General features: G+C 34.6%; 5 protein-coding genes across 5 annotated transcripts; all 5 read right to left on the bottom strand.

Annotated features, from left to right (window-relative positions):
- Positions 1 to 1,200: 1,200 nt before the first annotated feature.
- Positions 1,201 to 1,683, bottom strand: LOC108086075 (trinucleotide repeat-containing gene 6A protein). Its single transcript, XM_017182893.2, has one exon. The coding sequence runs from the start codon at positions 1,626 to 1,628 to the stop codon at positions 1,284 to 1,286; it is 345 nt and encodes a 114-aa protein (XP_017038382.1). The 5' UTR covers positions 1,629 to 1,683; the 3' UTR covers positions 1,201 to 1,283.
- Positions 1,684 to 2,723: 1,040 nt separating this feature from the next.
- LOC108086081 (uncharacterized) lies at positions 2,724 to 3,106 on the bottom strand. Its single transcript, XM_017182899.2, has one exon. It carries the CDS (start codon positions 3,061 to 3,063, stop codon positions 2,818 to 2,820), a length of 246 nt encoding a protein of 81 aa, XP_017038388.1. The 5' UTR covers positions 3,064 to 3,106; the 3' UTR covers positions 2,724 to 2,817.
- A 3,066-nt stretch (positions 3,107 to 6,172) lies between these two features.
- LOC108086072 (uncharacterized) lies at positions 6,173 to 6,941 on the bottom strand. Its single transcript, XM_017182891.3, has one exon. The coding sequence runs from the start codon at positions 6,860 to 6,862 to the stop codon at positions 6,542 to 6,544; it is 321 nt and encodes a 106-aa protein (XP_017038380.1). The 5' UTR covers positions 6,863 to 6,941; the 3' UTR covers positions 6,173 to 6,541.
- A 1,304-nt stretch (positions 6,942 to 8,245) lies between these two features.
- Positions 8,246 to 8,792, bottom strand: LOC108086068 (uncharacterized). Its single transcript, XM_017182887.3, has one exon. It carries the CDS (start codon positions 8,713 to 8,715, stop codon positions 8,386 to 8,388), a length of 330 nt encoding a protein of 109 aa, XP_017038376.1. The 5' UTR covers positions 8,716 to 8,792; the 3' UTR covers positions 8,246 to 8,385.
- Positions 8,793 to 9,423: 631 nt separating this feature from the next.
- Positions 9,424 to 9,952, bottom strand: LOC108086079 (actin nucleation-promoting factor WASL). The gene has a single exon (XM_017182897.2). It carries the CDS (start codon positions 9,848 to 9,850, stop codon positions 9,605 to 9,607), a length of 246 nt encoding a protein of 81 aa, XP_017038386.1. The 5' UTR covers positions 9,851 to 9,952; the 3' UTR covers positions 9,424 to 9,604.
- Between the last annotated feature and the right edge of the window lie 13,348 nt (positions 9,953 to 23,300).

Here is a 23,300-nt window from a genome sequence, read left to right as displayed (position 1 = left end):
TGAATAGTTGAGACGGTGAAAGAATGAGTGACCCAAGCGTTGAAAATAGAAAATAGAAAAGATAGATAATAGCCGGGGCAAGTTTAATATGAATTATTAGGTGCAGAAAAGTTTTATGATGCTGCTAAACCTGGTTAGAGACCTTTGTTAAGTTGGTAACAACGAACACAGGGGGAAGTGCATTTACGAATTGTAATTTTAAATACACTTTCCTTAATTGTATAATAAAAATAAATCAGGAAAATATATGAACTTTTCTATTAGCTAAATATATAAGCTTTTTAAGTTTATTATAAATAAATAATTTAAATATATTTATTTGTTGGAATTTTAGACCTAAAATATGTCCTAAAAAGTTCAATTTTTTACAGTAAGCTCTTTCTTAAGATTGCTTAATATATACTACAAAAAAATAGTAATTATTATTATTATTATTATTATTATTAATTTAATTACTTAAGCCTTAAAATTATGTTATATATTCTTAGTGGTTATACCACTTTCAAGGATATTCAGATACCCACAGCGTACAACTTAGTTTGGTCTTAACCTGCTCAGTGTATCTGTTAGATACAATTTGTTTTAATTGCACAAGATAGTTGGCAACGCTGCATCGGGGCCAATTAATTTTCATCTAACTGGGTCTCAGCTGGGATTTTGGGCCGGCGACAAGCTTCCGTTTGTGTCGGTCTATATCTTTAACGATTTTTATTCGTTTCGGTCTTGAAAAAATTATGAAGAGATAGATGACTTTTACATTTTAACATTTTCTTATAAATTTTAAATTATTTTTACAATTAAATTATAATTTTTTTTGAGTACAAATAACCGCTGAGGATAGCTGTACTTTTTTCTACTTATCTTGTACCTTGCCCTCTTGAAGATAGTTTTTCTTTAAGTATATATAAAATACTTATCAATATAAAATTTACAAAAAAAGTCTTATCTTGATTGTCTTGTATATTGTAAGGCTCCTAGACTTTATTATTTAAGCTTAGGGATTTTTTCTTTACAAAAAAGTAAACTTTATCAGGCACCTATGCTTTTAAAAACATTTGATAATAAAATAACCAAAGCATTCTGTAACAAATATAATAAATATCTTTCGTTTATGTTAATTAAATATTAAAAAAAATAATAAATATTTAATTAGTTTTTTAATAATTTAATAAATTATTTAAATTCACATTCTCACAAAGATTTTCATAGATTTTGCAATGTTCATCAATGAGCTTTTATTGGCTTTCTATAAATTGTACAAAAGATCTGCAACTTTTCCAAGATTAGTTGGCTGCCACCACCTGATCGTACTTTGGTGGCAAGGCGGACATCACCTGAGGCTGCTGCATCTGCATGGGCATGGGCATGGGCTGCTGCTGCATCTGCTGATTCATAGGTTGCTGCATCTGCTGCTGCTGCATCTGCCAGTTGGTGGCACACTGGGCAGGCATCACTGTAGTCGTAGAGGTTTGAACAGGCGTGGCCACCTGTGGCACAACCACAATGCCCCTGGCCATCATCCTGCGGCAGCGACGGCAAGGACGTCCCCAGGCCAAGGGATTGGCGTAGTAGAAGAGTCCCCTTCGGTGGTAGCACTCGCACTGGACATTAATATTAACGTTATTCATTGTGAAGGTTTTTCAGAAAAACTTTTTCTGGTGTTGTTTTCTCTACGAGTTCGCTTTGCTTACTGTTCTGTTTAATTTCTGTTGGGTTTTATTTATATATTTATTTTTTTTGTGCGATAAGGAAATCCTCTGCGCTTTTTATCGCTACATTGATCGATCAACGTTGTTAGTGGTGGTAGGCACCCTTGATGATTCAATTTCGCCAGGGCTGGCTGACAATACTTTCTAATCTATAATTCTGGTTGAGTTGGTTGGCTCAGGTCGCTGATTCATGGGTGTCCACATAACTGGGGGTTGCCTTGGGATCTTGTCCACTTTGTGAGTCATTTCGGGACATTCGACCGCTTTAGAGATATATGTGTTAGGGTAGATCGGGAGCAATAATCTATAGCCCAGCTATTGAGATTGATACTGTGCTTTGTCTGCGGATTTATTAGCCTTAAAACCAGTACACTTGCACTGATAAGATAATCAGGAATACCTAATGTTTGATCAAGAAAAAGCTAACAGGAGAGAGTAATATATTATTATAAAAGAATATATAATTATAGAATATATAAAATAAATAATTAAAAATATATACTTGTAGTAATAAATATATAAAAAATGTTAGTATGAATAAGGGCTTTAACACCCTTTAATTATCTCTGTAAATAAATTTAAAAATTACGTTTTTAGTTATTATTATTAGGCTCAACATAAATAAATATATATAAAATTCCTATAATTATAAATTAATAGAGATATATACATATAAAAATGACCAAAAAGCTGTTTGAAGACTGCATTTTAAAAGTTTAAATAAAAAAATAATAAATACCCTTCATTTATAATTTAATAAATTATTTCAATTAATAATCTGATAAAGAATTTTATAGATTTTGCAATGTTCTTCAAAGAGCTTTTATTAAATAATTTTTTTTATACTCTAAATAAAAGAGATTCTATTTAAATGTTTATTTAATTAAAATATTTAATTATTCATATTTTTCTATAATAAATTTTGATTTTCCCCTTTATTTTAAATAAATGTATACATTCATATTTTTATTTAGAAATATCATAAATATTTTCACCCACTAAAAAACAATATAATTTTATATCATTATTTTTGCATTTTTTATTCAACAATTTCTTAAATGATTTTTTTTTTATTTAATTTTTCTACAACAAAATACAGCAAGGTCCTTTAGTAGGTGGTGACCCTGATGGGCACCGAAGTAGTGGTGGTTGTAGTGGTTTGAGTAGTTTGAGCAGGCATCACCACCTGGGCAGGTGTAGCCTGAACCTGGGTGGGAACCACCACCACACTCCGGGACATCATCTTGCGGCAGCGGCGGCATGGACGACCCCAGGCCAAGGGATTGGCGTAGTAGAGGACTCCGCGACTATGGTGGCACTCGGCACACTCCAGGCTAATGTTCACATCGGTCATTTTTCCTCGATTTCTTCTGGTGTTCTTACTTCTTGAAGTTTTCTCGCTTAACTGGCTTTTCCAGTGGCTGTTACCCACTTATTTATTTCGTTTAGGTGTACTGCCTTTTCGATAAGGAAATCTATTGGGTTTAGTTATCGGGCTGCATTGATTGATCAAGTTTGGGCCTTGGCTGTTATCGTGATTCATATTGACCAGGGTTGGTTATATGCTGATTTTTAGGCTGACTCACTAGGGTTCTCAGGACAAGGGGTTGCCCGAAAGATCAGTTAATTAATTATGAGTCATTATAAAATGTTATCTAAATCGTTTAAAAAATATTTTGGTATATTAAAAATGTAATATGATAGGTCATTATATTATTTGCTTAAAAAAATATTTAAGGGCTACTGAAAAAATATTTTTTTAGTGAAAAAATATAAAAAAATATTTTTTTTTGAGAAAAAAATATGAAAAAATATTTAATTAAGTAAAAAATCATAAATAATTTTTTTTTCACTTAAAAATTTAAAAATAAATAAATAGAAAATCAAAAGACAACCAGTTTGATCTTTATTTATACATTAAAATCTACAAATGCTATCCTCATTACGTATATTAAGCCAAACAGCAGTTTTAACCCCTTGAGACGAAGGTTACCGCCCCTAAAATATTTTGTTTTGTATGTTATTCCATGATTCTCTCATATCTCATTGAATTTGCTTAATAAATAAAACACACATGGTTTTTTATCACCACAAATTAAACCATCTTCGTCAGTCTGCCTTTAAATAAAGCCTCAGTTTATTGAAATCCCTCGCCTTCAGCGGTTGTTTTCTATTTAATATGTTTAAATTCGGAATTTATTTAATTGTTGCTCTTCTTGCCTGGAATCTTTATGAAGAGTCTGAGGCAGAATCTCCGGATGTACCACAATTTAGGTGTATATTGAGGGACCCCGAAAACCAGTGTGCTGGCTTCTGCTTTTCAAGACTGAAGCGACTGATTTCTCACCTCGCACTCCATGAGCAAGAGTGGAGTCTGCGAGATGCTTTCACCCTAAATGCAACCCAGGAGAGACTGGACAGGATGGAGCTGCAGCAGGCCAAGATTGAAAGTGGTTTGGCCAACATACAGGCTACACTAGACATGATTCGGGAAAGTCAGCAGCCTTAGAAAGGGATTTTAGGGCAAAGAAATAGACATAATATTTAAAAGAGACAAGCCTAAAGTGAAAATCATAAAAGAAATTAATCAATTCCAAGATAAATTAATATATTTTTGTTTTGTTTATTTTTGTTTATAAAAATATTTTTATTTAATTATAAATATAGTACATAAATCAGTCTGGGTAAAAATATTCAGTATTTAAAATTTTTATAAATTTTAAATAAATACTCCAAGCTCTCCTTCAATCTCCTTCTTCTTAGTAACTGGTAACAGCAATGGGCACCATGGTTGTGGTGGTGGTGGCAACTACAGCTGGCTGTGCCACCTGGGCAGGCATCACCATAAGGCTCCTGGACATCATCCTTCGGCAACGGCGGCAAGGACGTCCCCAGGCCCAAGGACGAGCCACATAAAGCAATCCACGACGATGATGGCACTCGCACTGGACATTGATATTTACGTTGTTCATATTTTCTTGATTTTTAGATTCGGGATCTCTTTTTCTGAGCTTTCCTTGCTTGACTGGTTTTCCACTTGCTGTCCACCAATTATTTATTCCATTTATATACTGTTGGTTTGATGGTGATAAGGAAATCCCCTGATATTCTTATCGGTTTATGGATCGTTCAAGTGCAGTTGTCTCTGCTGTTTGGCTGTGATTCATTTTTGCCAGGGTTGGTTAAACAATGTACTTAGTTTTTAGATATTATTATTATTAATCAACTTGAGGACTTTGATTGGGGTTGCCCCAAAAAGTGAGTCATTTTGGGGACTTTATTTTAAATTTCAATCATTATTTAAATAGGTTAAAATTAAAAAATAAAACAAGAATAGAAACAGAGGAAAGGATTTAGGGAAGCTAAAATTTTTATAACCTTGCAAGGAATAAAATAAATGCTGCTGTTAATTTATGTGTAATTCTTTATAATAAATCACATGGTACTTGTTTAGTCTAAAGACATCAACAATTGTTTCTTTCTTCCTTTCTTTAAAATACAAATTTAAATCCCCACAATCCATACAATATATAAAAGTATTTTCCTTAACTTTTAAAAAATGTATACCCTTATTTTTTAACACTAATTGATAAGGCTCTCTCCTTCTGCCAAAGGACATCAATCATTTTGGACACGTCAGATAGCAACCAAAAACCGAACAAAAATGGGAAAACAATTATATGTGAAGATAACAGAAATATATATGTACATATATATATGTAGAGAAAGAGGGAGAAAAACCTTAACCATTGTTTATGACATTCACCAGTAGTTAAATTTTTATATTTGCGCCATTAACATTCCAAATTAATGGCATATATGGGAATTTATTTCGCGTACAAGTGCAAGAGTCGACATTGAAAACCAATCATGTGAATTTCAATTAAAAACCAAATGCACTTAACTTATTCAGGAAAACAAGGGAATGGATTGCAGGTTACAGTGGTTATTCGATAAGGAAAATATTTGCAATAAACTGGAAAACGTTGTTTAAAAATTGGAAGTATCCTTGAAACAACGTGGCGTATGCGTAATATTTGTGGGAAATATTTTTTAATGAGGATAATTTGTGAAAAATATATTAAATATAAATAATAAATAATATTTTTTAATGTTTTTAATATTTTTAATATTTTTTAAAAATAGCACAAAGTATTAGGAATTTGGAGGAAGCAATTCAATGAAAACAACATGGCGTATGTGTAATATTTTTGGGAAATATTGTTTAGGGAGAAAAAATTAAAAAAAAAATATTAAAATACAGAGACCAATTTTTAAAAATAATTTTTAAATGTTATATAAATACTTAATAATTAAAATAACTTCCAGCATAATTTTCCACCCTTTCAAAAGACAGTTCCTATGATTTTCAAGGTATTCTTACAACAAAAAAAACTTAAAATGAATTCCCTATTACATTTTATTTAAAGACTTTTAAATAACTAAGTAATAAACACTATAAATACTTGGAAAGAGTGAACACGGTTTTATTTATTTTATTTTTTCCTGTAAAACAGAGTCTTAATAAGCAACAGGCTTTCAAGCTCGTAGTTCTATATGAAATACAGTTTATTTAAACATTTTTAAACATGAAAACACTTATTTTAATAAGTTACATAAAAATCTTAAAATTTCCAATAAAAAATAGAGAATTTGATTTCAAGTTTGAGAGGTTCTGTATATTTTTCTTTACAATATTTTAAATATTAAAATCTAGTGTAGACTATAAAATGTCCAGTGAACACTGTTTGGGCAGTGTTCAATTTTGTGTATTTATTTTTTTTTTGTAATTAGTTCACTCTTCCAATTCGCCAGTCAGAGCCGGAAATAAGTTACCACCTGGGCGGTGGGGGCTGCTGGACGATGATGACCTCCTCACGTGGCGGACGGCGACCGCCGATGTTGAACTCGATGAATGGCCTTCCGGGACGGACCACATCTACCTCGACGATGGGCGGCGGCGGTGGCTGGTACACAGCAGCAGGGGTGATAACCTCCACCCTGGGTGGTGGTGGGCGATAGCCACCACCCACTCCGATCTCAATGACTGGCCTTGGGATCCTTGGGGGGACAATGTCCACCTCAACAATGGGTCTGCCACCATGATGATGGTGATGATGATGGTGACGTCTTTCGTCCTCGTAGTAGGGCATCTTGGTTGTTTAGTTTATCCAAAAGAAAGTATCCTCGGCGGTGTAGCTGCTGCCTTTGACTCTTGGGTCGAACTGAAGACACTGCTCCACCTGCCAAACTATTTAAGGCTAACTTTATCGCTAATTGGGGGAATTTTCGAACTTCTGTTATGTATATTTTTGCACAGAAGCTTACTGCCTTATCTTGTCAGGTGGAATAAATGTCTTTTTCGATAAAAAATATTGATAAACCCCTTCCAGGCAGGGGAGGGTTGAGGTGTAAACAAAGGTAAATGAGCTTTGCTCTTTTTTCGGGTGAATTTCGTTAGATCAAGGTTTTTGTGAATCATACACATTTTTTTGTGTTTAGGGGAAGGACAAAATTGGATGTTAGGGGTGTATATTTAAATGTGTAATTCATAAGAAAATAGTATATTCAATTATATGATTAATTATAAGAAACGAAAGAGATGTATAGCTTTGTTTTAGGTACAGGAAGAATTTTAAGGAATTTGGTAAATAAACTTTAAAGGTCATAAAAGGAGCCGAATAAATTCTCCTTTACTTTAATCTTATCTCTTTTATTTACTAAAATATAAAATATATTTATATTGCACTTTCTTTTTTAGTCCATAAAATAAATAAGAATAAACCTTAATTGTTCACGATAATAAGGATTTAATTTTTATCCTGCAGAATATATAAGAAATATTATAAGTCCCATTGCAGATTTATCGATTTCTAAGATAATATTTTTTATACTGATTTTTTTTGCTATCTCTTCTGGTTGTTATTTATAACTTCTTACGGTATATTTGTATATAAACAACGCATTGTCTGTGTTATCAAAGCAACTTACTATCTATTGCACCATTTGGTATTGTCATTCCATGAACTTAAGATAAAAAAAAAGACTGATTTTGTTATTGTTTTGTCATTGCCTATCGGTTATACTTTATCGATAGACAATTTAGCTGTTGTTGAACTTGGAATTTTATTATATTTTTCATTGAGTTACTATAAAACACGAATGAGGACAACTAGATCTTCATTAGATAAATATGTAAATATAAATTCCCACACATTTATCAAAATGCATTCTTTGCTATCGATAATACTGTTGTAATTATTTGTTGTTGACTTTTATTGGTGATATGTATTATTACAATAATTACATAAATATTTTTTGTAAACCATTTTGTTCCAATATTTTATATAATAATATATATTTAAAATTATTAATTTAACTTAATGTTGTAAAATTATTACATATATTTATTGGAATATTTGTAATCGATACTACTGTTGTAGTAATTTGTTGTTGAACTTTGAATATGGTATTTATATATCATAATATTTCAGTTCTTTGCTCATAAAAGCCACCACTAAAATATATAACACAAATTTATTGGAATACATCACTTTTATTGGAATACTACACTTTATTGTCGTTATAATATATTTCTCATGGAACTTGGAACATTATGCGTTTAAAGTTGAGTTCTTAAGTTGATGAAGGGTGCATAGCTGGTTCGTCCCTCCAATCACCACTGGGGATACGGCGGGTTATTGTAGCCCTGCTGATACTGTTGATACTGATAGTCCTGGTACACCTGCTGCTGCTGCTGCTGCGGATAGTAACCACTGGTGGTGGCCACCTGTACACCGCCATAGGGCTGCGGCATCACCTGAACCTGGGCACCACCTGGAACATATGTGGCCGCTGGCGTTACGTAGACAATCTCGGTGGGCCTAGGCGGAGGCGGCGGCGGATAGTATGCGCCACCCCAACCGGGAACCACATCAATTTCGATATTTGGACGACCATGGTGATGGCGAGGAGGATAGCCACATGGATCTTCATAGTACCGCATAGTGGATTCACTGACTGACGACAGTCCAAAAACCCAACCAACCTCGGTAGCCAGCAACGCGTAGAACACTGGAACCCCTGAAACTCAACATGCTTCACACCAACCGCACTGGAAGTACACGGGTCTCCATCAATCAGGGTTTATGGGAATTATTCCAGCGATAAGAAGGCGGCTGTTAGTCATGCCTGATAACGCTGCCCGAGGGACAGTTGTGCATTCACAGGTGAATTGTATTGATCGGGTTTCGCGCTATGTTTTCCACCTCCATTGTTTACCCTATCTATCAGATCCCAAGCTTATCGGCGAGCTTGAGTTGCCTTATCTGTCAGATACGAGCAAAATGTTATGGCCAAAAGCGGAAAAGGTCTAGGTTTTTGTAGAGAAAATGAGAGAATTTCATCTAGAGAGGCACGAAAGTTAATACAACAGGTGTTTTGATTAAAAAAGAGGGAGATAAGGGTGTAGTTAATATTGTTTAATTAAAGGGTCTACTTTGAAAAGGGTTTTTATATTTTTATATGTGAAAAATTAAATGAATTTCTATGAAAAGGGTTCCTTAAACATAAATTATTTATTAGAAGTAAAAGAATCTGAAGGCTTAGAGTTAAAATAATAATTTTTAAAGCTTTTAAAATAGAAAAAAAATATATATAAATAAATAAATAAACATTTATAAAGTCTTGAACTTAATTTCCTTTTAAAATAAACACTTTTTTATATATTTTGCCACTGTATTTATTGTTAGATTTTTATAAAGTTCTTGAATTTAAGTTTTTTCTTATGCTAGGTTTATAATAAATTCTTTTAAAAGTTGCACTTTCTCCTCAATATGACAACTTTCTGAAATATTTTCGTCTGCATATTGGAAATCATTCCATTTATAACCTCCTCAATATTGCGGATTGTGGTAGTGACTGCCACCGGGCGGTGGGGGTGGTGGTTGCTGATAGTATGGCGGTGGCGGCGCCTGTTGCACTACCATAACTGGCGGTGGTGGCGGCGGTGGCTGCTGTACCACCACCACCTGAGGTGGCGGACGATGATGGCGTCGGGGCCATGGTGGTGCAATCTGGACCTTGATCACAGGTCCACGGCGATGCGGTGGTCCGCCACAATGATCATGCGGTGGTGGCATTGTGGTTTGTTATTATTTTTTTAATGTAGAAGATTAGTTTAGAGAGACGTCCAAATGGTTCGACTTATTGCTGGTAACTGAACTTGTAGCTCATGGGACTGACTAAGTAATAAAACAACCAAAAAAACTGCGGTTTATGACTATCAAAAAGCTTTGTTAAATTACTCATAGGCAGTGGTTGCTTGTTGGGGGATTAACGGGAGAGAGATATCGATAGGTGTGACAGTTATCGATAGATAACAGTTAAATTTAATTTGGTTTTTTTGTTAGCAAAGCTTTATTTTGTAAAAAAGCTTTGGAACTATTTTTTAAGCTAAGGCATTTTGAGAATGATTCATAGATTTTGGGGGAGTTTTTTTTATTTATTTAATTAACATTGTGAAACAATGTTTCTGCATTTATAATTATAAACTTTGAAAGCAATTTAATACGCAAAATATTATTAAAATCTTAAAAATATGTTTATTTTTTTTTATTAAAATAATTTAAATTTTGAACATTGTCCTTTTTATCACTTATTTTATATTCTACTTACCTTTCTTAATCTTTTCTCTAACCCCCTTAAAATTATTCAATTTAAAATCACACTTTCTCTCACTTTGTTTTGATTTTTCCAACAAAAACATCTAATAAACCGAAATGTAAATATTTGCATCTGCTTTAAATTCCTTAAAACTCTTAAAACTTTAAACAACAAAAACAATTTGTTGCGGACATCGTCTTAGGAGTTAATTTTCTCAAATATTTATCTTACAAAAATCCAATGCCTGCCTTGAAAAAATTCCTCAATAATTCTTTACATATTTTCAATGGCTTTGTAAATATGTTGCAAACATTTGCACCTTGCATAAGGTCAAGTTTGTAGACACATTTTTGCCTTAAGGGAGGAGCAACGTTGCCAAATATTAAATACATGGCCAAGGAAAACATTATAATTCCAAAGGGTTATCCTGAGTCCATCTCAATCTCAATCACTTGAGCAAACAAAGGCAACATTTTGGATTTCAACGATTTAGACAGTGTCTTAACAGGCCTGCAGGCCTTTTTTTGGATGGTTAATTGAGTTACAAGGCATTTTCACAAGGTTAAGGGTTTGGGGTGTTGGATGTTATTTAAATTTCAAATGAATTTCAGATATATCTAGCCAAGTAGCTAAGAGATTAATTTGAAGGAAGTTTTTCCTTGTATTTGCAATATTTTATTACCTGCAGCAGACCTTTAAAAATGAGGATTCATAATATCTTTTCACCAAGAATTTTCCCATTCAAATCCAGCTCCTTTTAATGCATATTTTAGGCCACGAATTGCAAGCGAAATCCCGGCAAGGTAAAACCTCACTGTCTCAATTCAAAGACGGCATCAAAATCAGAAACAGCGTCAAGATCTGCAACTGAGGCAGCAGCCATCGTCGTCGAATCGATAAATGTCAAAAAATAAGCTGGCAAGCAACAAGGCAGAGACATCGCCGTGCAAGAAAGGGGTTCTAAAAAAGCGGCTTCAAAGGGTTGGCGGTGGTTTCAGAATTTAAATATTTATGGAGTTGCGCTTGGTGCACAAGAAACGGAACCGGGCACACGGCATAACCAAAAAACCGTAACCGTAAACCTAGAGGAGCAACCAAGAACAGCAGCTAGTCGAAAATACCCGCACCCTGAGCAGAGACACTTGAAGAAAAATTGTTTAAGAAATATTTATACGAATTTGTATTTGATATTCAATCTGATAAACATATTTTAGATACAGAAAAATGTCAGGTAATAAATAGTTTTCAGAAAACTATTTAGGTTTTCTGTTACAAAAATCTTTAGGTAAAATTAAAATTACAAAGATACCTAAAGATTTTATTTGAACAGAAAACCTACCTTTGAAAGTAAATAGAATATAATAATCATAGTTACTTCTAGGTATAAGTATCACTGTTTTTTCTTTTAGTGTAACCATTGCCTTCCCCCTTTCCGGTTCCTCTCTTTCAGCCATCTTTAGCGGCGGCGTCAGAAAACGCATTTCCTGCTCATGTCATGACATGCAGCGCGGCTGAGAACGCGTAACAAGAGTTGGTTGTAGTGGTGGGTTGGAAAATTCGCAAGTGGAAAATCGGATGGAGTGAGGAAATTGGTTGATGCAGAAATGGTTTACCCGTAAAAGAAATCATCGCTTTTTTTTTTTGCCGACATGTCATGGAAGTAACCATATTTGGCAAGTGTTTTTGGCGGCGCCATGAACACTTTTCCAAAACATTTTCCCAAAATTTTGTTATATTAAAGAAAATGCTTTGGTGATTTGGATTAAGTGGAAAATGTTATATTTTAGGGGAATTTTTATCAGTTTTGAATCTAACAGATACCTTAGTTGTTTAAAAATAAATATTTAAATATAAATATTTTTAAATATATTTAAATTGGTATAATCTCCAAAATCACCACACTTAAGAAACCACTCTGATTTCATAGATTTGTTGCCAACTTTTAATTGAAAACTTTGAGAATTTTCAAGACTGTTTTTTCTTTGCAGTTTTACAGTCACTGAAGGAGCTGCAGTGGCGCCCACAAGTCCCATTAAGGAACTTGTTAATTTGCATTTTCCATTTCCATTTGCATGAAATTTGTTTCTGTTCGTTTGTCGCTGGGAAAAATTAAACCAAAGAAACAAAAAATGAAAGACGAAGGATGAAGGAGTACAAACTTGTGCCTTTAATGAGCTGCCTGCCTGCCTGCGGTTTTCAGTCCTGCCTTAACCCCAGAGTCCTCCTCACATAAGAGTGTTTGTCCTTGTCCCCGACACACGTTCCCTTTGACACTCTCTGGGCAATTTCCGGCTTTCACTTTCTTGTGCCGCTTTATAATTGCTTTTCGCTTATTGTCACACAAACACACACACACAACCACACACCCACACACAACAAATGCTCACAAATTACACACAAAGGCTGTTGGCACACGCACCCCAATATTGGTTCAAGGAAGGAAGGAAGGATAAAATGTTGGACACGAAATGTTTGGCAAATATTTTGTGACTTAAGGGGGGCAACTGGGATTGAGATTGGGATTAGGAGTGGAGTGCAGGGGAGTGACCAACTCCCTGGCAGGTCACTCAAGTGGAAAAAGCATCGTCTGTCCACTCGAGTGTGCAATTAGGTGAAAATAAGTGGTTCAACAAACGCCTCCGAGTATGCAATCATTTAAATTTCACTTCATTTGTCCTTTTCATGATTTCGCCCCTCTACACCCACTGTTTTTAAGGATTTTTCCTAAACATTTTCATACACTTTAAATAAATAAAAAATATATTACGATTGTAAAAAGTGGAAAATATTAATATAGCTGTGAGTTCCTAGTTTATCGGATGTATATCGAGGGAATAAGACCGATATGAATAATCGATAAATATATCGCTCTTTTAAATGTTGAAAATATAACTTTTAATATTGAATTGAATTATATAAAAAAATACTTTGCCTCTTTTTTCGATTTAATTGCTACGATTTATCGCAATGTTGAGATACCGCTTTGTATATCGACATTTACGTTAACTATCGATATATTTTGACATCAATAAGTCAATATTCTAGGAATCTCATTAAGCATTTTAATTTAAGAAAATTCTTTTATATTGCTCGCCTTTTAATATTTTATTTTCTTAAAAAAAAAAAATAATCGACATTTTTTTAATTTTATTTTAATACAACTTAGTCTACTTTTTTCCGCAGTCTTATCCCCCAGTTCTCCCCTTGTGAAATTACAACACCCAAAACGAAATTATTTTGATTTATATGCAGGCAGGCACCTGCTCATTCGAGTTCCTGGGCTTTTTCTTTTCTCTCCCCAGATATTTTTCCTGGCCGCTTTGTTGGTTTATGTGCTGTGTTGGTCCTTGGATTTGTGTCTAAACTAAACGCTTTGATTTGCGAAGCTTCGCACCGAAAAAACCCCGCCAAGGAACTGCCGGATGTCAACAAAAACGGAATTTGAAATGCAAATTTAATTTGAGACAAGACGCGCGAGGCCTTCTCGAGAGACCAATGGTTCCTCGCTTTAATTGCCCTCAAAAGAAGGAAAAGGACGAAGAAGGTCCTTGGCAAATCGTAGGGGCGGAGACATAGAGTGAGCTAGCTGACAGCTAAGAGAGCGCCTGCTTTGCCTGTTAATTTTACGCCAAATCAGCAACAACTTTGATTTCGATTTTATGCCATGTGCATAAAATTTTTGCGCTGACTCAAAAAGTTCGCACAAGTGTGGGTGGGTGGTTGGAAAAGCCGGGGAAAATGGCAGTGGGAAAAATCAAAACCCTAGACGAGTGTTTGGCCTGATTGAAATGTTGGCAACTATTGCGCCAAGTACTCACAAGTTTATTGGCAAATTGATGAAGTGTGTTCGCTTTTGCATGCGCATGAGTTTTCCGCAGCCTGCAAAACAATTTTCCCATTTTAACATTTTCCCCTCCTCCTCCTCATCCCCCCGCTCGCCAATCATTGCATGCCGCGTGCAATTTGGCCGCGCTGATATGCAAATTAAGTTGTTGCACTAAACGACGTGCCGGGAAACAGGGAAAACCATGGTTTGTGGGAAGGTGAACTGTGGCAAGAGCCTCCGAGGTGAGCTTACTTGGCTTCGCCTGTGTTTGGGCTCATTTGTAATACAATTCGTCACACAAATGCACACATGTGTTTGTGTGTGTGTGTGTTGTGGGGGGAAAAGTTTGGCTGGTTATGAGCAGCTATGCATTTTCTAACGGTTTTCCATAAGCGAGATGGGTGCTTGAAGTAAGTTCGGTTTTGTGGATTCCTTTATTTCAAAAGTTTTTTCTATTAAATTAGGATTTTTTCGATGGGTGCAGGAAAAGGTTTAAAGTTAGCTTTATTTACATCTTATTAACATTAAATTTCCTACTAAACTTATAATTCCTCAATTAATTTGTAAGTATTAAACTAAACCCCTTAAGAAACCCACAATTTCAAGTACTTTTAGGTTACTCCTCATAACTCTACAATTTCCACTTAACATCCCCCAACTGAAGTTCCCGCAATCAAAGACCCATTTCAGCTCCCGACCAACATTCTCAATCGCCACTCAAATCACAATCGAAACACCTCAAGCAACCTCCTTGCATTTGGATGATTTGTTGCCCGTACAAGGGTGTGTGTGTGTGTGTATATGTTATAGCGCTATTCGTGGCAAGATTTATGGTAAAGTGAGAAATCGGAGGACGAGACTGGGATTCACAGAACCCAGCTGGATGGCGCATTCTTGCATAAATTTTGGAATAATCTGAAATCAGAAATGAAATGCACGCTCACTTCATTAGCTCAATAATATGTGGATAAATTATGCATAAATAAGAAGGGGACAAGGAAAGTGGCAGTGAAAAATATGTTATATTAATTTTAATCCATTTTTAGTGGGGGCTTAAAGCGTTTTACTTTAGTTTTATATGATTTGTAGTGCAATTTGAAAAGGTTTTTAAGATGTTTAGGTAATTTTTGGATATTCTGAAGATAAAAGATATTTTATTTAGCATTTGACCACTTTCAGGAAAAGGAATATTGAGATTTTGAAGAATGGTCACACTGGAGAAGGACTTTGATTACAAAAAAAATTTTAAAAAACTATCAAAATAATTCTTTTATAAATGTTCTTAAGTTAAATAAGCCTTGAATAGAATAGCAATTTGTTTTATTTTTTAAAATCTCAACTCAAAATTACCAAAATCTACATTTCAAATCACAAAATACCCTTTACTTTCCCATTTTCTAATGCCCCATTCCGTGTAATAAAGTTTCATTTGACGCAGATTAAGCTCAAAAATGTGGGAAAAGGAAATATGCGTTTTCGTTGATGGCTGTTTCAACGCCCTGGGGGGTGGGGTACTCTTTTCCCGTTGTCATGGCCAACATGTCGTATGCGTAATATTGTTCCGCGAAACAACCGAAACGGCAAATACACGCAATTCGCCATCTACAAATCGAAAATCCCAGTTTGCAAATCACAAATGGCAATTGCCAAAATCGAAATGCATAACGAAATTATCAAAGGATTGGTGGTGGGCGGAATACTGAGGGCGACCTTGTCAAATGTCGAATTATATGCTGAGCGACGCTTAGCGGCAACGGAAATTCGCATAATGAGCTTCCCAGCCACGGACAATTTTTAGTTAAAAGCTGATACTGACTGCTGCCCAGACTCCATGTGTTTCAGCATTTTGATGTTTCATTTATTTCGGCGAGGAGGGCCCATGCAAAGAGGACAATTGGCCCGGCTGATTGGGTCGTTGGGTCACTGCGTATGGCTGCAATTTTAATTAAAATTTATTGATTTACAGTTGAATAAATGCACATTGCAATTGCCTCTCTCGCATGTCGCTGCAATGGATCGTCCACATGCAGAGATGTGTCTCCTTGCCGAAAAAAGTGGGGGGGCCCCACTTTTGTCACTTGGGGTTTTTCGGGAAAAAAGGTTACTGGTTGAAGTTTATCAATAAATTGGATAGGTTTTTATTTAATAAGTAAATATTCTTTATTAAAATTGTAGGAAATGCGTAAAGTGTTTAATGAAGTTGAGCTATAATAAAAAAATAGGAAATACGTAGTTTGCTAGCTATAAAATGGTTTTCAGTTTATATATTTTATAAGAAACATTTTAAAATGTAATTTAAAATATTTACTTATAATTTTATGCAACATAAAATTTATTTTATATTTATTTCAAGGGTCATAATCATGGAAAATATTTTTTTTAAATAAAATAAGGCTTAGTTATTTTTTTACATACTGAAATAGAAGTATCTTTTAGGTTTGGGCTGACACCTAGAGTTTTTTCCCTTTTTTTTGCATTATTTCTGAATTTAAAAATAACATACATTATTTTTGTTAACTATTATTAAGCCATAAATTTAAATGTTATATTCTACTATCTATTTAAAGTATGTATTTAATTTTCCCCCTCTAGGGTATCACCTACTTCACAAACTAACATCCTTTCGGTTGATCCATTTACCTTCTCCTCTCTTTATTTCTAGTTTTAATAATACATTTTCCACTTTTAATTAAAGTTTTAGTTGTTCAACAATTTTTTCGAGAAACTTTCGACCAAAAACAAAACGCAGCAGCAGCAGCAGCACAACGACAAAGAGCAGTTGGCTTGGCTTGGCTTTCCTGGGGATTTGGCTAAGGATTTTGCCAGGGATTTGGTGGCTGGCAGTTTGTAGCACTTGTCGTCTCCATCCTCCATTAACAGGTGAAAGTTTTCGCCATGCACACATCATTTCGTTTTTGGCCGGAGTTTTTAGGCAAAACACAATCCGTGAGGAGTAAACTCGGCGAGAACACAATTACAATTGCGGTTCATTTGACAGTTTTCATTTAGTTTCCAGCCAAAGAGACTGCACATGGCAGCGAGAAGAATATTGCGAGGAAAAACAGAGGAAACTGCAAACAGACGAAGGCTGTTGCATAATTAACGGCAACAAAGTGTTAAGGAGGCGCATCCAACAAATGTTAACTGCCCAACAACGGTGGGGTTAAGGACTGAAGAGCAAAACTTGTGGCTGTAAATCAGCTGAAGGGAACAAAAGGCATGTTCGTTAGGGAGTTTTCTCTTGCCTGTTTTTGTTTTCTTTTTTTTTTTTTGCATTTTCACCATGCAACTGTGGGAAATGTGGATAAGGCTAAAGGCTTCTTGTGGGGGTTAAAAAGGGGGTTAAGAGGCTAAATAGGGAGAACTTTTGGTGGGAGGTTAAATAGGCTTGATTAAGGTTAGGGATACAAATGAATTTTCAAAGAAAACTTTGATTTTAAAAAGGATTTTAAATGGAAAACTGTTTGGGAAAATAAAAAATATTTTAAAAAATATATATAAAGTTAATTTCTTATTTATAATGTAATAATTTCTAATTATTCCACTTCTATATTAATTTTATTCCCCTTCAACATCTGCCCCTAAAATTTCCTGCTCTTTCGCTTGGGGAGAAATTTCGCGTCTTAATTACAATGAAATATTTAAAACTTAACCCTTGAATTTTTGGTGGTTTTATGGTTTTTGGGCAGAAACACACAACATATCCTTGGGTAATTTGATAGTTATGACGGCTCCCAGGGGGAAAAAGGCATCAATATAAAGGAAAATTGTGGCAACGAGGCTTGTGGAATTTTATTCGCATGAATATTTAGTTGCGTAATGTGGCCACGCCCTCGAAACAGTTTAATTTGTGCGACAACAAAACACACACACAGCGCACACACACAAACAAAAACAAAAGGAAATGCTAATTTTATTGACATCCAAAACTCAAGAAGGCGGCTCGCGGAAATTAAAGTCGCCCAGTAGAGGAGTAGGAGTAGGCGGGGGCGTGGCTGGGGCCAGTCATTAACACATTTGCGGAGAAGGAACTTCCCTCCGAAGGCCCTCTTATGCCTTTCGCCGCCTGCTAATTAACACGTTTTGAATTGTGAATTTTGAAATGCGTTCGAGGCAAAACAAAGGGGCGGGGTCGTTGGGTTTTTCGGAGGGGAGTGACAGAATAATGGTTAACGGGGGGTGCAAGAATAACAAAACAATATGCAAAAAGGATTTGGTGTTAAGGATAACAAATTGAGGTGATATTTGACAGGAGAAGCGAAAAGGAAAATACTCTATTTAGGATGAAGAGAGGCTTTTGAGTGGGAAGAAAAGGGGTTTAGGGGGTGTTTAAATATTTTATCTTCTTAGAGTATCTTGAAAATAATAAATATATTATATTTGCGAGAACTGAGAAGCTATCTAAATATTTTTTAAAATTTATTTCCATATGATGTATACAAATTCTTTGGCATAAAATCTCCAGATTAATCTAAATAAATCCTTAAAAATAAAAATATAATATTTAAATAAAATATATTTTAGGTATATTATGTAGATTATTTATCAGAGCTCATAATACTAGGAAATTAATATTATTTTGAATAAAAAATTAATAATAATAATAATTAATATCATTAAATATGCCAAGTAACTAGTTAAAAATCGAGTTTAGAAGTTTATTTAGTCAATTTTATTTAATTTATTTTTGTTTATTATATATTTCTGTTTTTTAAGAATTAAAGAGTACTCCCATCTCCTCTCACTTATTTCCAAAATTCAGGTTGATTATTCCTGCCTTTCCGTTGATTCCCTAACAAGATTCCCCTTTAGCCCCCCAAAAGTGTCGACCCGAGGAGAGCCAATCGTCGGAAGTTCAAGTTGTCTGAGAATGGGCGCAACCTTGAAGGTGTCAAAATAACATATTTCTCCAGATCCCACTCCCATTCTTCTAATTTCGCCTCCCGTTTTCTGGTGGCCCCCAGAGCTTCTGAGGTGGGCGTGGCACTTGTTAGGCACCAAATGAAATTAAAACGCGCATAAATTATACGGCTAACACAAAGCGTTGACGACGCTGATGATGAGGCCTCCACCGTGAATATATTAACACATTTGCCACGTTCCGTTTGGTTTTCTGTTCACTTTTCCCATCTCTTTTCCACCATTTCCCCCAGGAGAGGGGCTGGCAACAGAAAGTTTTGTTCAATTTTTACACAAAAAAAAAAAATAGTGATTAATATTTATTACTTATCTTTCAATAAATTTAAAAAATGAAAAAAAAGAAGCACTATTAGATTAGGAATATTTTTTAAAATAAAACAGAGTTTAAAAATTTGTTTCTGGTAATTTTTTAATAGTAGTAATTATTTAAATCATTAAAAAAAATTATTTTTTCATTTAGGATTATAAGAATTAAATCTTATAAAAAGTATAGCATACTTTTTTGGCACCCCTAGAATTTTTCCCACTGCATAATTGCTCAATAGTGCGTCGTTTTTGTTTAAGCAATTAAGTGCGAATTGGTCGCCGGGGTTGAGAGTGGGCGTGGCTGCTCTGATTTATGTACTACACCGCCTTTTTCCACCTCCCCCTTGTCGACGGGCTGTATTCTCATGTCATTTCACATTTGATTAACTGTAGTTGCTGCGGCGTAGCTGCTGCGTTGCAGCTGCAACCAAAAGTATTTCGCTACAATTTTAATTTTATCCTCAACTCCCCACCTCCCTTGCTTTATTTGCCTGCTGCCACGCCCCCAGCCTACTGTGCCATCGTTTCCTGCAGCTGAACGCCCGCGCATCTTACGTGCATCACATGCCAAGCAGAAGCAGCTGCTGTCGGTGTGTGTAAATTAATTAAAAATGTTTAAACCGCCGCCGGCTGCAGTTCCTGTAACATTTTCTGCGTTCCCAGGAATAAAAAAAATGAGTAGAAAATAAAAAAAACAATTTTTAAGGAGGGATTTTCTAGGCTTTGCCTGGAAAATGATATACTATCTTTCAAACTAAATGAAAAAATAAAAAAATTTAAACATATATATTTTTTAAATAATATAAATTAAAATTAAGGAAAAGTTTTTTTTTTAATCAAGACACGTTTTAAATATTATAGAAATTGATTTAAAAGGATTAATTTTACTTTTTTGTATAAAATATCCTTTTTCTGAAAAGGAGTCCCTTAAAATACTCAAAATCAATTTAACAAACCCATCCTTTAATCTAAAAATTGTATAACAATATTTCTTAATCAAATTCCATAATAAATTATCCCAATAAAATGTATAAACTACACATTTCCCAATTGATGACTCAAGAAACTTAAAAGCCATCTCTTTCCCTTAACTTGTTTTGTTATAAAAATACAAGGCCATAAAAATGTTAGACAAAAAATACATATAACTTGTTCCCACTTTTGACCACCTTTGACTTAGCCTTGGCAAATGGCGTTGTTGACATATTTTTATATGTATATATTTTTTATAGACCTCTATCAAAGTTCAAAGTCTTGTCGTATTGCTGGCTTTTTATTTAAATCGAAAAAAGTTTGCACTCTGTCACACCCAACTCTTCCATTGCCAGGATAGTGAAAGTATTGAGGGAATGGCATGGGGGTTTTAGACCAAAAAGTTGTAGTCAAGTCGGGAGTTTGGTTCGTCGTAGGTGGTAGTTGTTCCCTTTTTGCAGGGAAGTTGGTATTTGGGCAGGAAAATAAAAGATTGTCAACAAGCAACTGTCAACTACAGTGGGGAGTTTTTTAGAGGGAAATTTATTGAATAAAATAATTATAAATATTTTAAATTACTTATAAATGTTTTAAAATATTTTTTAAATATTATTTTAATATTTTTTAATATTATTTAATATTTTCAATTAAATTTTAAATATTTTTAATAATTTTTAATAAAATTTAATCATTTTTAATAATTGTTAATAGTTTGCAATCATTTTTTAAATATTGTATATAATTTATAACAATTTTTAATAGTTTTTAATAATTTTTAATAATATTTTACAATTAAAAAACACTTATTCTTTATTTTAAATTTTAATTTAATTTATTTTGCATTAATATTACCTTTATAATTCACTCTTAATTTAGAAATTCTTATTTAAACATATTTTCTTAGTTCCAATTTCAATTCTATTTTTTAAATTTATATAGGTTTTCCATTTAAATCCCCACTGTAACCCCATTAAACACCCGCCTTCGACTTCGACTGCTGCTGAATGCTTTTATGACAACTCAATTTCGAAACACACTTTAGTTTGCCAGCCTCAACCATGACTGTCTGCACTTTCCTCACAACACCCCTACCACCCCCCCACAATTTTCCAGTGCCCTGCCCCAAGGATGTGTGGCACCTAACCTGATCTACAAGCAAAGTTGAGGAGTTTTCGTGGGCAACACACAAAACGCATAAATTTATGTCAAACATTTGTGAGGCGTCTCCACTTCCTCGGAAAGAGGGAGGGTAGTTCGGGGGGGCGACCAACAAATTTATTTGGACTTTTTAACAACTTTTGGGTGTCTCTCTTGCTCTCCCTGTGTGTGTGTGAGCTAAGGTGTTGGCACAACCTTTGTGGCACTCTCTTTCTCCTGTTCAGTTTGCAAATATTTTTTATGCACCACGACACAACATTCAAAGAGGGACTGGGCCATAAACTACTCGCAAATTTCTGGGCGGAGTTGAAATGGTGGCCACTTTTGTTGATTGCACGAAATATTCAGAGGGGCCTAAAAAATATATAGTTGAGTTCCTTAGCAAAACGTGAGCGCCACCTGAAAGTTATATATTGCCAATAAAAAATATTATAAAATCAAGAGCCTATAGCACTCGCTGTCTGCACCATTCTTGGCCAACTGTTGATTCTTCCGAAGCCCAAAGAGCCGAAGAATGCACTGGGAAAGTGCAGCAAATCAACATGTTGCCAGCGGAGAGAAAGCTTAAGGTCCTTCGAGAGTCCTGCTGAGAGAGAGAGAGAGCGGAACTTACTGGAATTGAAACAGACTCTCTCTCGGAGAGTTAGCCAGGATTGGGGCAAAAAACTTGGCTAAAACCGAGCGCCCACGATTTTGGCCCCAAAACAAGATTTCGTGGACATTCGTCTTCGTGAGGTGTTTATGCTCATAAACAAGCAGCTTCGGCTGACCCCAAAACATAAATAAACCAAAATGCAGAGAGAATGGTTATAAAATAAATAAATGGAACAAGCGTATGAGGCGAAATTAATAAATAGTTATTAAATAATATTTTATGTGGGTCAATAATTTTTCATTTGAAATAATATCATCTTGTATTTGTATAAAGCTTTTATTTGTAGCTTTGTTTTAATTTAAATTTAATTTTTTAAATAATATTATCTCTGGCAAGAAAATGAGAAAACTAAATAATTCAAAGCAAGAAAATAATATAAAATTAATTTAGGAACACATAAAAATGTAAAATAATATAAGAAAAACGTAAATATATTCCTAAATATAAAAACAAAAATTTAAATATAAAATTTTATATTTTAAAAATTTTGAAAAGGGTTCAATTAAAATATGAGCGCATAAAAATATTTTCTATTTTTGTAAAAAAAGCTGTTTAATTAGATCTTTCTCTAAAATCTTATAAATATCAGACCAAAAGTATGCAAATCAATTTCCAGGAACCCACTTAAAGGTACCTCTTTTTTGTAGCATACTTTTCTACCCAATTTAAATTGATTTCAAATCTCTTGCTATTTTCGAAATATTTTCAAAACAATTTCAACCACTTGAGCTCAAAAATCAGGCCTAGGACAATTTGTTGTTCGTTTTGGGGACATCTCCCTAGAGTCCCTAACCTACCTCAATAGTCCTGAAAACTTGCTCTCACTTTCCATCTTTCTCTCTCTCTTGCCGAACTTGCTCTCCTTTGGCAACATGTTGCCAAAGGCTCTCTCTCACTCTCTCCAAGCGCAGCCGCCTCGGCAAAATGTTGAACAACCAACAAGGAGGCGAAGTTGCGTCTGTTTCGTTCGCTACACCCGAAGTTCACTGTACTCGGGTCGGGGATCGCATAGACTTCGTGGCACGGACTTCGTTCTTAAGCTAGAACAAAACCGAAATTGCAGTTAGTTGGTAAGAAGCGTTCTGCGGCA

The sequence above is a fragment of the Drosophila kikkawai genome, chromosome 2L (genome assembly GCF_030179895.1).
Source record: "Drosophila kikkawai strain 14028-0561.14 chromosome 2L, DkikHiC1v2, whole genome shotgun sequence".
NCBI lineage: Eukaryota > Metazoa > Arthropoda > Insecta > Diptera > Drosophilidae > Drosophila > Drosophila kikkawai.
This window is presented reverse-complemented; position numbering and strand designations above follow the sequence as displayed.

Excerpts from the sequence above, each read along its gene's own strand:
- LOC108086081 (XM_017182899.2), bottom strand. The coding sequence starts at position 3,063 with ATGACCGATGTGAACATTAGCCTGGAGTGTGCCGAGTGCCACCATAGT.
- LOC108086068 (XM_017182887.3), bottom strand. The coding sequence starts at position 8,715 with ATGCGGTACTATGAAGATCCATGTGGCTATCCTCCTCGCCATCACCAT.
- LOC108086079 (XM_017182897.2), bottom strand. The coding sequence starts at position 9,850 with ATGCCACCACCGCATGATCATTGTGGCGGACCACCGCATCGCCGTGGA.
- LOC108086075 (XM_017182893.2), bottom strand. The coding sequence starts at position 1,628 with ATGAATAACGTTAATATTAATGTCCAGTGCGAGTGCTACCACCGAAGG.
- LOC108086072 (XM_017182891.3), bottom strand. The coding sequence starts at position 6,862 with ATGCCCTACTACGAGGACGAAAGACGTCACCATCATCATCACCATCAT.